At 37.3% G+C, this 14,245-nt stretch overlaps 1 protein-coding gene across 6 annotated transcripts in view; it reads right to left on the bottom strand.

The window, feature by feature from the left end:
* Positions 1-6,292: 6,292 nt before the first annotated feature.
* fndc3a (fibronectin type III domain containing 3A) overlaps positions 6,293-14,245 on the bottom strand; it is a 190,835-nt gene continuing 182,882 nt past the window's right edge. For all 6 annotated transcript variants that reach the window (XM_043700400.1, XM_043700401.1, XM_043700402.1 and 3 more), the window contains one exon: positions 6,293-9,034. In XM_043700400.1, coding sequence (XP_043556335.1) covers positions 8,720-9,034 — 315 coding nt within the window. In that variant the 3' untranslated portion in view covers positions 6,293-8,719. The remainder of the gene's footprint in view (positions 9,035-14,245) is intronic.

Raw genomic sequence — 14,245 nt, 5'->3', positions numbered from 1 at the left:
CTAATGCCAACTCCTGGGGAAAGTATAATAAAAAGGAGATAAAGAAACTGTGACCATCTTGAAGGAAAATTCTGCGAGTTTCAGTCAGTTTCCAGGTATGACTCTAATGCATCTCTAATTACACTGCAACTAATGTCCTTCCTTTTCCACCAAAAAACCTCAATTTTCTGAGGAGCAGAAAACTTAAAGGGATAAGAAATGACATTGCCATCATTTAAACTAATTCCAAAGGTTTCAGATTTCATAACTCACTCAAACTCTTGTAACACTCAAGGATAATTTCTGCCAAAAATGTACATTATCTCTGAAGGATTATAACATGCTTTAAAAAAATTTTTCTAGTTCTGACTGAGATTGCTAATTAGTTTTGGATGCCCATGCGTTCCAGGAACTTAATAGCCCAATTTATCTGATGTGGGAACCTCACAGCAGCTGACAGAAACATCCCAAGTCTGAGTTGGATTTGAATCTGGAGCAACCCAAAGCCAATGTTTGATCCACTATATCCAATTGTTTCTAATCAATCTGTTCAGACAGGCGGGTCTTAAACAAAGACTGTCTGGTCCAGAGGTAGGGACACTACAGCTGCACTGCTAGACACCCTACATTATCATTTTAAGATAACAATTTGGGTTTCAAAGTAGTTTGAGTGCATAATGATTATGTCCACAACTATTCTTTGAATTAAGCACTCCTAATGATACAAATATTATTACCAATGTATATATTAATTGATCTGACTTAGTTTAGTTGCTATAATGAACTTTGTGATACACAAATGTGAATAAATTGTTCACAGTTGGAGAGGGTTCAAGTAACAGTTAAGAAAAGTAAAAAATAAAGGGGGTTCTTCTTCACACAAAAGATAGTTGCAGAATAATAAAGGGAAAAGTATGGTGGGATTCAGCAAACAACGTGCTGGGTCTCTTAGATGGAAATGATGTGGGATATGATGAGAAGCAAATGATGTGGTTGAACGAGGAACAGACTACTTGAGTACTATAATATTTCCTATTCTTAAAAAAGTTTATATTCTGTTTTTCAGAACCATTCTTTTGAATTTGATATTCAGCCAGAGGAGAGATAGTTATGTCAGGGAATCATAAACCCTGTTCTGTAAATAACATTGTACTCCAGTATTTTAGATTTGCTGAAAGTTATTCTTCAATTATTATTATCTTTTTTAGTACGGTAAACTTGATTTTAAGGAGTTCAAGTGAGAAAGTAAACCACTTTCCTCTAGAATGCAAATCTGCATTCAGTCATTGGCACAAAGGCAACTGGAATCAACCACAAACATATTTAAGGATAGCCCTGTTCTGTTTCCATTTAAAATGTAACAGGGGAGATTAATGCTCAAATCTCACTATTTCACACTGGAACCAGAGACTCAAGAGTACTTATTTGCCTTGTTAAAAAACTTGTAGTACCAGAATTTTAAAGTTAATGTTAATGCAACATCAGGTAAAGATTGCATGTGGGGGACACCATTATGATGAAAAGCACAAATAAAAGGAAAAAGAAGAGAATTCTGAAAATTGGAAATACATAGATTATAAATGCATAGCCAACGCTACAAAAAAAAAGACACATTTGGCTGTAAACTTACCTGAAACTTTCATCTAACATTGACCTTTACAGATGATTAGATTAGAACCCTACAGTGTGGAAACAGGCCTTTTGGCCCAACCAGTCCACACCGACTCTCTGAAGAGTAACCCACCCAGACCCATTTCTCTCTGACCAATGCACCTAACATTATGGGCAATTTAGCATGGCCGCTCCACCTAACCAGTACATCTTTGGATTGTGGGAGGAAACTGGAGCACCCAGAGGAAACCCATGCAGACACAGGGAGAATGTGCAAACTCCACACAGACAGCTGCTTGGGGCTGGAATTGAACCTGGGACCCTGGTGCTATGAGGCAGCAGTGCTAACCACTGAGCCACCGTACCGTATATGATGACATATACTACATGTATTTCTTGTCTTTGCTGCTTTTGTTTCTAATGAGGGGTCTTGTTTAACCAGCTGCTCTAATAAATCTGGACACTAGAGGGTGTTACACTAATTAAACAAATTCTCAATAGGGAGATGTGTAAACAGCAACCGCACAACATAGTATAACGGAAGCAGATTACAGTTTTAGTAAATATTTGAGAAACCTGATAAGTCTGCCAGTCATGTCCTCCTATAACAAATCTCTGCTTACTATTCCACGGTGCTTTTGTTTAAAATCCTGAACTAAATCTATCAGTGAAGACGGAAGTTGCCTATGTTCTTGGACCAAAGCCATGATTCCAAGTTCCATTGTTACATGTTAAAAACAGGCATTTATCTCAGATAACCCATGTCATAGAGTCATAGAGATGTATAGTATGGAAACAGACCCTTTGGTCCAATCCGTCCATGCTGACCAGATATCCCAACCCAATCTAGTCCCACCTGCCAGCACCCAGCCCATATCCCTCCAAACCCTTCCTATTCATATACCCATCCAAATGCCTCTTAAATATTGCAACGTTGGTAACATAATCAAGTAAGGGATTGAAGTGAAAAATCTTTATTCAAATTTCTCAGGAAAAGGTGTTTTTGGTTCCCTTGTGGATCTTTCATGATTCACTATATAAGAGTTGTGTACATTTGGAATTACTGGTTGTGGTCTTGGAATCTTTACATCATTGCCATTATGTGCTTGGAGGTCACCACTAGAAAGCTATACATGCAGATGAGTTGCTGGTGCATATTTGTGTAGATATACTTGTTTACAATTCATCTAGTTTCCCAATGCATTGAGTTCATGAAACTAATAAGAAAGTGCTTTTCATCATGTTAGTGCCCTCAAGTTGTCCGAAAGCATTATACAGTCATTAAAATATTTTTTAAATGTACAGGTTGATGGTTTTATGGTAGAAATGCAGTGGTTAATTTGCACACAGCCCATAAATCACAATTAGAAAATAATAAGTGTCTATTCTTGTAGTGATATTGATACAGGAATAAATATCCATCAGGACATGAGAGAAATCTTCTGTTTTTTATGTCTCCCTCAAAGGGCAGACAGGACGAGAGTTAAAGTTTCTTTCCAAAAGCCAATAACTCTGTTAGTGCCTCAATATTGCATTAAGTATCAAGTCTCCTGACAGAGTGATCGGAACTTTTAACCTTCTGACCCACTGGTAAACACACCGCCACAGAACTGAAGAATGCATAGGACACAGAAACAGGTTATTTGACCCAACCAGTCCAAGGCAGTGTTCATGCTTCACTCAAGTGCAATTATATGCTAATGTAGTCAAATATTTGATGTAGATCGAGTATCAATTCCATACATTGTGATTTTATTCCTCTGGAAATAAAGCTTAACATTTAGTTTGCTTCTTTCATGGCCTTACAAATCTGCAAGAAAGTGGATGTTTGTGGATTTCCTGGGTAGTGCAAAGCTTCTTGTGTGTTGTTGGAACTGTACTCCATCAAACTCCTGACTTCTATCATGGGCAGGTCTTGGGAAGTGAGAAGGTGAGTTACTCATTGCAGAATTCCTAGCTTCTCTTGTGTTTATATGGTTAGTCCAGTTGAGTTTCTAGCTAATGGCAACCCCCAATATATTGACAGTGGGATATTCAGTAATAGTAGTGCCATTGAATATCAAGGGGCAATAGTTATTTTTAAAATGACACAAAGGGCAATTTTTTTTTTTACACAGAGGTTGGTTTGTTTGTGGAACAAACTTCTTGAGAAAGTGGTGGATGTGGGTACAATTGCAATCTTTAAAAATCATTTAGATATGTACATGAATAAGGAAGGTTGGGGGGGGGGGGTGGATACAGGCTTGGAGCAGGTAGATGGGACTAGTTTAGTTTGGGATTCTGCTCGGCATTGACTGGTTGGACTGAAGAGTCTGTTACCGTGCTGTGTGACCCTAGATTATCTCTTGTCGGAGATGGTCACTGAGTGGCTTTTGTGTAGTGCAAACATTACTTGCCACAGTTCATCCCACGTCTGGGCATTTTCCAAGTCTTGCCACATTTGGACATGGACTGCTTCAGTATCTGGGGAGTCATAAATGGTGCTGAACATTGCACAATGATTTTTGAACACTACCACTTCAGCTTTCATGTCCACATTTGAACCAAGGCCATAATGAGGTCAGGAACTGAGTGGCCGTGTTTAAACAAAACTGGGTCTCAGACAGCAGGTTATTGCTGAGTTTCATCATAGTACTATCGATGACACATTTTATTACTTTACTTTACTGATAATTGAAGCTAGACTGACTGGTGGTAATTGGCTAAGTTGGATTTATCATGCTTTTTGTATGTAGGAGATACCTGTGAACCTGGATTTGAATTCCACCATGGTAGATAATGGAATTTGAACTGAATTCAAGTTAGCTAGTCATCATTGGATTCTAAGAAACTGTTGTTGATTGTCAGAAAAATCCTTTAATCTTTAATGCCTCTTTGAGCAAAGGAAGTGCTGTCCCTGACCTATCTGACCTACATGTGACTCCAGACCCACAGCAACGTGGTTGACACATAACTACCCTCAGGGCAATTAGGGATGGGCAATAAATGCTGCCCAAGCCAACAATGCTTACGTTCTATGAAGGAATGGGGGTAAGAAATTCCACATGGTTGAGCATCGAGTGTGTGGTGCTGGAAAAGCACAGCAGGTCAGGCAGCATCCAAGGAGCAGGAGAATCAACATTTTGGGCAAAAGCCCATCTATAGGAATGAACTCATTCCTGATGAAGGGTGTTTGCCTGAATTGTTGATTTTCCTGCTCCTCAGATGCTGTCTGACCTGCTGTGCTTTTAAGCATTACACTCTCGACTCTGTTCTCCAGTCCTCACTTTCACCTTCCACATGGTTGAGTTGATGCTAGTGTTGTAACTGTACTGAAACAGCTTGGCTAGGGATGCAGTAAGGTCTTCAGTATCATTGCTGGAATGTTGTCAGGACCCAAAGCCTTTGCAGTATCCAGTGCCTCCAACCATTTCTTGATATCATGTGAAGTGAATTGGTAGAACACACACATCTCTGAATCTGAGGACCTCTGGAGGAGGTAAGGATGGACCATCCATCTGGCACTCCTGATGTGTGAATGCTTCAAACTTACCCTTTGCGCTGGAGTGCTGGGTTCTTCCATCATTGAGGGTGGGGATCCTTCTAAAGCCTCCTTCTCCAGTGAACTGTTTAATTGCCACCACCAATCACGACTAGATCTGTTGGTTGTGGGATCGCTTAACTGTATTCTCAGCTCCCATTTGCTGCCTATGCTGTTTCACACATTCTAGTTCTGTTTTGTAGCTTCACCAGGTTGACACCGTATTTTTAGGCATGCCCTCCTGCAGCTCTTTACTGAATCAGGGTTGATCTGCTGACTTAGTAGTAACAGTAGAATGGGGGAGTAGTCTAGGACACGAGGCTGCAGATTGTGCACGATTCTGCTACTGCTGATGGTCCACTGTGCCTCATGAATGGGCAGTCTTGAATTGCTTGATATGATGGAAGTCTATTCCATTTAGCATGATGGTTGTGCCACACAACACAAGAAACAAGGTCTTCTCAATATGAATTGAATACAAGTAATTTAGAATCTAATGTTGACTAAAAAACTGTTAGTTTTTTCACAAAGACTGTGTAGTGGTCACTTTACAGATACTGTCATGAACTGATGCATTTGCGGCAGGCAGATCGGTAAGAATGAGGCCACAAATGTTTTTACCTTCATTGGTTCATAGTCTAGCGATAATATTTTTCGATTGCCTCCCCTACTGATGACTGTGATTCAAACATCACAGCTGCACAGCTGTTGAGTGGTGCATATTTATAATTTGGATCTTGTAGATGATGGACAGGCTTTAAGGATCAGCAGTGAGCTATTTGCTTTAAGTGCATAACCTCTGTAACTACAATGTTTGATATTGCTGGTACAGGTTAATTTCTGATAATGATAATCCCACATCCTCAATCTGTTATCTTCAGCTATTACAGAAATGCCTTTCCCTCCATTATACAATCAGAATTTATTCTGTTCAGCAAGTGTTACTTACTAATAAAGGCCCTGTGACCCAGAAACTATGTAACAGCGGAAAGCACATAACACGTAATTAAATATTTGACAAACACACTGATGCTTATCTCAGATTAAAAAGGGTATGTAAGCCTCTGTCTTTCCTTAGAGAGCTAGAAAGGCTTGATCAATGGTGAACATCTATTCAATTCCAAAAAATAATAAACAATTTCTTAGATAACGGCCAAGTTCTCAAATAAACAATAGATAATGCAAAGAATCAGACACAGTTTATTGTGCATGGATTTTGTTTTATGCATTACTTATTAAGTTACAGTTTGGATTTCAATATATATTTAAGAGTTAAACATATAATGGCAGCTTTACATTATCAGTACCAAGTCTGATATGATACAAGTGATATGTCATATATTTGGAATGGTTTCAAAAGTTTCAATAGTTTTTGGAATGTACAATCAATGAGGTAACAATGAAGCTTAGTTACATTTAAAAATCACTTATCCCCAATACAGAAAACTGCAATGAGAGATTATGGAAAATACAGTTACATTTATAAATGACTGGTTATATGCAACTATCAAAAATAGGAATGAATTTGAATTTTGACTGTCAAAATAAATTCTTCCAGCTTTTACAACAAGTTCAGGAGACCGTTTTAAAATCAAACCCACACTGGGCAATGAAATGCAGCCTTCAAAAATCAAACATTCATACATCATCTTACAGAATCCAGCTGGCCAAATACTTTATACATTTAAAAAAGATATTGGTACAATAGAAATCATGTATCACATTAGTTTGTGGGGATATGAAAAAAATCCCACCGAAGCAAATAATTTCAGCAAAGTACATAAATGTAATTAAGGCTGTAGTTTTAAAGAGACTATGTTAAGGACATTTAATTTCTGGCTAATTTAAAATAATGCCAAGGGAAACTTAGAAAGACAAATGGTGCATCTCCCAATTTGATTTATGACCTTTCTCTGGTTGTCAAACAGGTCTGTTTAAAACAAAAGCAAAATGCGGAAATATTTAAGAAGATGGGGGATAGGAAAAAGGATCGGTCACAAAACAATGTGTTTGCAGCCTTCCAAACCGAGAAGGACAGTACACTTTCATTGGGTGATACTCACCAACACTGAAGTGCAACACATTGCTCAACTGAAAATAAAGGGAAATGTAAACATCTGCCTTGTGAAGTATAAGGTCAATTTGAACAGGGGTCGTGTATATTACCAAACTTTCATATTACCCATTCACTCCTTCAGATAAAGTGGCACATCAAAACAAAACAATTTGCAGCACAATGTATCTGACAACATAAACCACAAAAAGTGTTAACTAGCATTTTATGCCTATAATTGTAATAAATATGAAATCAGTTGCAACAAAACAAAACCAATAGAATAAATTGCACTAATTATATAAGTAAATAATTATTGATAGGCAAGTGACATTCTAACAAATCCAGGTATCCTTTAACAAAACTGATTCAGTGATTATGTGCAAATAAGGGGAACTTCTTAAAGATACTAAATAGCATAATTGAATATTAGTCCAACAACAGGCTCCTATACAATGGTGCGTAGCTCTAGTTGCGTAACTTACAACAACTGCAAAGTACTCAAGTGCATTACTGTTGACTACTTTTTAAGAAATATATAAATTAATAACATAGAACATCACTATTTTCCTTTTGAAGATCTTTGCAAAACAATGTTTTGCTATTCTAGAGATATTTAATGCTGTTATTGTTTTTTCTCTGATATAGTGTTGAACACTTACGGATTAATTTTTACCTCTGGAGGCCTATGAAATTAACCATTAAATTTGTTATGCATCTAAGCTGAATTCTTAATAGTGATATTGAAATGTGAAGTATTTCCTTGCTTAAATAAACTGCTAAAATTAAAAAGTGCCTGAGATATAATCTGTGAAGCAGTGAATAAAAACATTATAGCTTGTATGCAGGACATTTTGAAAAAAAAGTGATAATTTAATTTGTTTCAGTGGTGCAAAGACCCTGGCAATGGAATATTCAAACCTATTACATTTTTACCCACACAGTCACATTCTCCCATGTTTACTGGCAATTTAGTATGAAGTGGTCCTCTTCAACTTTTAAGTCACATTTTAGAAGAGGTAGGAATTGCACAACTACTAAAGATTCAAAGTTTCACAGTTTGGGTTCACTACTGTTATGCATTTTACCTGACATGCTACACAGAATTTAATACCCCCAATTTCTGTTATTGCAATATATTCAATAGACTGCACTAAAGTGCATCAATTTTCCCTTCCCTACCTCTATATTTTCAAATGATCTCACATTGTAAAGTTATTTGAAAAACTCAGTACAATGCTTTAACTTTACATCCATACCAACACTCAAAACAGTTGCTTCAAGGGGTATATTGTAAAGTGCCACTGGATTTACACAGATGTCACTTGCTGTATATGAGACTGTTAATATTTCAACATATCTCTGTGGTATTCTCTACACGGTCAGACTTTCAGTAACACACATGAATTAGGGGAAAAGCAATAGCTGAGATGTTGGCAAAGAGCCTTTGTGACAATTGGATATCAGTATCAATTTAAAAGCAGAATCAATCACAATTATTTAATATTACAACACAAGTAATACATGGCAAGAGACATTCAAATACTAAACTTTTTTTACTTGATGACAAAATATTGAACAATGAAAGCAATCAAAATGGAGACTATAGCGAACAATGCAAGAATGAGGGCAGCACACTGCTCATCACTTAATGTCTGTGTTGTCTTTGTGACTTCTGTGGTGCTTTTGCTGCTATTGGCTGGTGTCTCATTCCTCTGAGAGTATAATGTTACAGTAGCACTATAAGGGCCCATCAGATCATGAAACCCTTGAGTATCTTGGCACTGGCGAATGGCGCACACACGAAAACGATATTCACAGTTCAACTGGAGGTTTGAAACTTGGAATGTTGTTTCTGGACCTTTATAAATCTGCAACAAAACATACACACATAAAAAAAAAGTATCCAGACATTTTGCCTTGTTGGCAGAACTGAAGAATTTCAAAACATGCAAACAACCAAAACAGATGGAAAGGGAAAGATCATTTAACTTCATTTAACTTTGTTGCATTTAACTGTGTGCCCCAAACACACTCCCTTTCCACCTTAGGCTGTATACTCTTCTGGGAGAGTCAAATAACACTCATTGCTTCCAGTATGCATTTGTTTTCCTTCACAAGGCAATGGAATAGCAGGAAACAAGAGCAAAAATATATGTCTTAGCAAGGTATTTATCTACTCTGGGACGACATGTTTATCTGCTTTGCCAACAAGCTAGAAAAAGGTGTTAAATAAATGGCTGAAAATTGATAGAATTCACATTTGCTAGGCAAGTTAGGATGACAAGATAACCTGGAATTCAAACTTGAACCATAAAGTTGGGAGACAGAAATTCTGTCATCTGTGAGGATTAGTTTGAAAGCAATGCTGTGAGGAGCAGGTCTGTAATACTTAAGAGCATTACATTCCAAATAGTTTAGACAGGTAAAAATGAAAACTGAAAGCAATGAACCAAATTTCATTAGAATAGAGGAGTCTAAGGACAATTTGACAGGGCTGGTGTAGAAACAGGCTGCTTCCAGTGGAATCAGAATGAGGGGTACAGTAAGATTGTGCATTGCAAGATTAAGTGCTAAACAGCATTGTGTGGTTGTGGACGCACAAGTAGATTTAGTGATTGAAACAGAGACTATGTCAACATTTAAGGATGGATCAAATAGGCATCTGAATGAACAGGATTAAGAATACATCTGGCGCTAACAGGTTTGCACAGATTGGTAAGGCTCGGTAACCTGTTTTTGCATTGTAACTCTGTGTTGGAAAATTGGAGGTTTCAGGTATTACAGGAGTTTGAATTGTGTTTTGGATGTGTAATAGGTATGTCGCTTAGCGGTAAAGTCACTTATACATTGAGTCAAGTAAATCAATGAGTTCAAAACCATCAGGTTGAAGAATTTTAAATTCAGTTCATGAAATAAATCTGAAATAAAAGAAAGCTAATATCAATAATGGCGATTCACAAAGCTAACTTGTTCAGTAAATGTCATTTCAGAAAAGGATTGTCATCACAGGATGGAGGCTCATAATAACTTTGATGACTACTAAGTCACTCAAATCTCTTTAATGTTAATTACTGAGAATGGCTCAGTAACATCACTACCGATCAAATCAGGTGATTCGTGAATGACAAATCTGCTCGACTGGACCTGACAAAGGTAGTGAGAAAACCTAATGATGGCAGAACCTATTTGACCTAATTCTCACCAATTTACCTGCCGCAGATAATGAGCAACTCGTGTCCTCAAGCAGCAATACTATGGTTACAGAGCAGGTCAAAGGTTAGATATTTTGCAGCAGCAGGTAACTCACCTCCTTACTCTCTATTTAGTCCACCATTTTCAAGACATCAGCGAACAATGTGTTTAAATGGTTTCCACTTGTCTGAATGGTGGCAGCTCCAACAACGCATGTAGCTTGGCACCATCCAGGACAAAGCAGACTACACACCATTGACCACCTTAACTATTCACTCCTCCACTGCTAATGCAGTGACAGCAGTGTGTATTAATCAGAAGATGCATCACAGCAACTCACCAATACTCCTTTAACAGCATATTCCAAAAATACATATACTCCCACACATACTAATATCAGAAAACATTGCTTTCCATCCTTCATTGTTGGTTCACGAATTAATAAACTGAGTAAATTGAAAACTGAAATAAGCTAGAGTTCCATTTTTCACAATGTTGAACAGCACAATACTTATGTCACCTTGTCACAAGCTTTCCATATTTTTCTTCTGTCTTGAAGGAAATTAGTCATTCAAAACATTTCAAAATGATAAAATTATCAGACTTATCATACTTAACTTTCTTAGCAATGAAATATTAATCATTGAATATATCCAAAATAAACCAATTATATCACGCATACTAATATTTTTGCGATTGAGGCATCATCCCACATCACATACTTGCACTGCTCATATTACTCATCATTTGTAAATGCTGGTAGGTGACTCTACAATCCTGCAGCCAGTTGCCAAGGTGGATACTGGATTTCAGAGATGTATTTTAGTATTCTTTTTAGCATTCGGAATTGGTGAGATTATCAACCAAAAAGCTGCAATATTATGGGCTAAAGTTGCAGCCTACAACTCCACATTACAGAATGATAGTGTATCAATAGGCTGTATCATTACAATCTTTGAAAAGCTATTATTGCTTAGAAGAATATTGAAACATCTTAAAAGTTACAGTAATTAATAAATTAGAAAAAAGGCAAGATTAGAAAGAAAAGTGTCTTTGTACAAACTGTACATATAAATTCATAGCTCACTGATATTCCTGTTCCACAGTATTAAAAATACAGCACAATGTGTTTTGTGTATCACTGGGAAATGCTTATCTCAGATTATATATTTGAATAGATACAAAAGAAACATATCAGACACAACATGGACATATTAGAAACACTAGTAACTATGGTCCCTGCATGACATAAGGCTATCCTTTCACATTGAGTTAATTTCACATAATTTGTTGTTTTGTCACCTTTCCAAGATTTGTACAAATATTAAACAAATACTGATTATACTACTGCTTTTGTTTAAAATTAATGTTTTGTTGCTTACATCTCTACACTATATATTTGAATGATCAAATCATTATTTTTTTTTTTAAAGCTGCCAACTGAAGAAACAATACAATGTCAAATTTTGGAATGGTGGGGGTTAAGGGAAGTGTAGTATTCCTGTACTTAACGCACAATGTTTTCTAGGCTTGACATAAGGTTCTCTTATCATGCAAGCAACACACTCATGATGACGAGTACACTGTCATGATTATTGTCCTTTTAAAGGTTTGAACTTTCAAAAATGCACTGCAGTTTTGGCTACTGTCCTACATGGTAACAGGTGGGAAATAAAATCTTATGCATAACAGCAGGGAGAGCCGATGCAGCATGGATGGGGAAAAAAACTTGGATGAAATGAAATTTTCAAATTCAACAAACTTGCAACATACGCTGAGACTAAGTTGAGAACAACAGATACAGTATTCAATTAACTACATTTCTTAGAGGATCAAGAGTATGGATATGTAGCTGAGTTTTATCGTATACATGAATATATAAGTTTAATGCTGTTGGTTGTGACTCGATAGTAGCATTTTTCCTTCTGTATCAGAAGATTTTGGATTCAAATTTCACATCAAAGATTTCAACACAATTCAGATGGAATTGCCATTGCAGTACTCGTGAATTTTCTTGCTGAAGGTGTCACTTCTTTTGGATGAGACAGTCATCCAAGGCCCTACTCTCCTTTCACATGGACGTGGAAATATTTTGAAGGAGGACATTCTGGTCTTGTCTTGTCTCGCACCCAATATCTGCTGCTGCTGAGACCTTGCTACAAGCAAATCAGCTGTCTTATTTCTTAGATCAGAACAATGACTGTATTTTAAAATTACTCCAAGTGTAATTTTATTTCAAACTAGTTACCATTAACTTTAAAGCTCTTTGGGACAAAGTCTTGACATAAATATAAGATCATACTTTTAAAGTCTTTGGAATATCTAACAAGTCCAGTTCACACTGAAATAATGCTGTTCAACCAACGGAGATGCACATTTCTGGACTTCAAATTTATATTTCTGAAGCCTGATTATAAAGGGCAAATTTAATAAATATCCCTATTTAAACAGCTTTTTTAAAAAAACTAGATATGGTAAAATATAGATTATGGTTACTTTTGTATGTTTGTTTGCTTGAATGCAGTCAAACAAAACAATTATCACTTTGAGTCCTGATCTAGCGTCCCTGTATCCTTGCAGGTCCCTGACTTTTCATCACCTCATTGGTCCTCTAACACTGTATTTGGCTTCCTTGTCTCTGTTTCTGTAGGTTCCAGACCCTATACTAGCCTATGTTAAGATTTCCTTTCTCATGGGTCCCCGATCCTGTAATAACACAGGCTATTTGTCTTCCACACATGACAAACACCTGGTTTGTAGCCTGATCATTGGTTGGAAATGTTCACCCTCTTTCGTCCACATGTATCTTGGCCATCATGTGGGGCAGCTGCCCTCTAAATTCAGGCTGAGACTGAATGTCCAAGAGTTCAAGGTTTGTAAATTTGACTTTGGAGGTTATACAATACTTCCATTCGAAGCCACCTAGGGATGCAAGTACTATCCATGCTTTGGACACTTTGACCAATTTATGTATTAAAAAGTGCCCAAGTGCTCTTGTTGGTGAGGGAGACAAACGGACACAGAATTCAGTTTGTGGATCGACTTGATTTTATTAACAAAATAACCTTTATCTGAATTTCCCAAAATGCCAGAATATGAGGCCTCTATCTAGTTCTATCAGGGCAGATCTTCGCACATCTACTTGGGTTGCCATACAGTTTTCTGTCACTGGGCCATATTGGACCTGGTGTTGGGGAATGAGCCAGGCCAGGTGGTAGAAGTTGCGGTGGGGATTTCTTTGGGAACAGTGACCACAATTCTGTAAGTTTTAGAATACTCATACACAAAGATGAGAGTGGTCCTAAGGGAAGAGTACTAAACTGGGCCAAGGCCAATTATATCAAAATTAGGTAGGAGCTGGGAAGTGTAGATTGGATTCAACTATTTGAAGGAAAGTCCACATTTGATATGTGGGAGGCTTTCAAAGATTGGTTAAAGATACTGCAGGATAGGCATGTCCTATTAAAAGCAAAGGATAAGAAAGGCAAGATTCGTGAATCATGGATGACAGGAGAAATTGTACGACTAGCCAAGAGGAAAAGGGAAGTGTACGGTCCAGGCAGCTAAGAACAGAATGGGCCCTGGAGGAATATCGGAAGAGTAGGACCAGTCTTAAATGAGGAATCAAGCGGGCTAAAAGGGATCATGAAATAGCTTTAGCAAGCAGAATTAAGGAGAATCCCAAAGCCTTTTATTCTTTTATAAGAAGCAAGCGGGTAACTAGAGAAAGGATTGGTCCATTAAAGTATAAGGAAGGAAGGAAGGCTATGTGCCGAACCTGAAAGAATGGGTGAGATTCCGAATGATTACTTTGCATCAGTGTTCACTGAGGAGAGGGACATGATGTATCTTGAGATTAGAGATAGAAGTTTGATTAGTCTGGATCA

This window comes from Chiloscyllium plagiosum, chromosome 12, assembly GCF_004010195.1.
Source record: "Chiloscyllium plagiosum isolate BGI_BamShark_2017 chromosome 12, ASM401019v2, whole genome shotgun sequence".
Taxonomy (NCBI): Eukaryota; Metazoa; Chordata; class Chondrichthyes; order Orectolobiformes; family Hemiscylliidae; genus Chiloscyllium; species Chiloscyllium plagiosum.
Note: the sequence above shows the minus strand (reverse complement) of the source record. Positions and strands in the feature narration are given on the sequence as shown.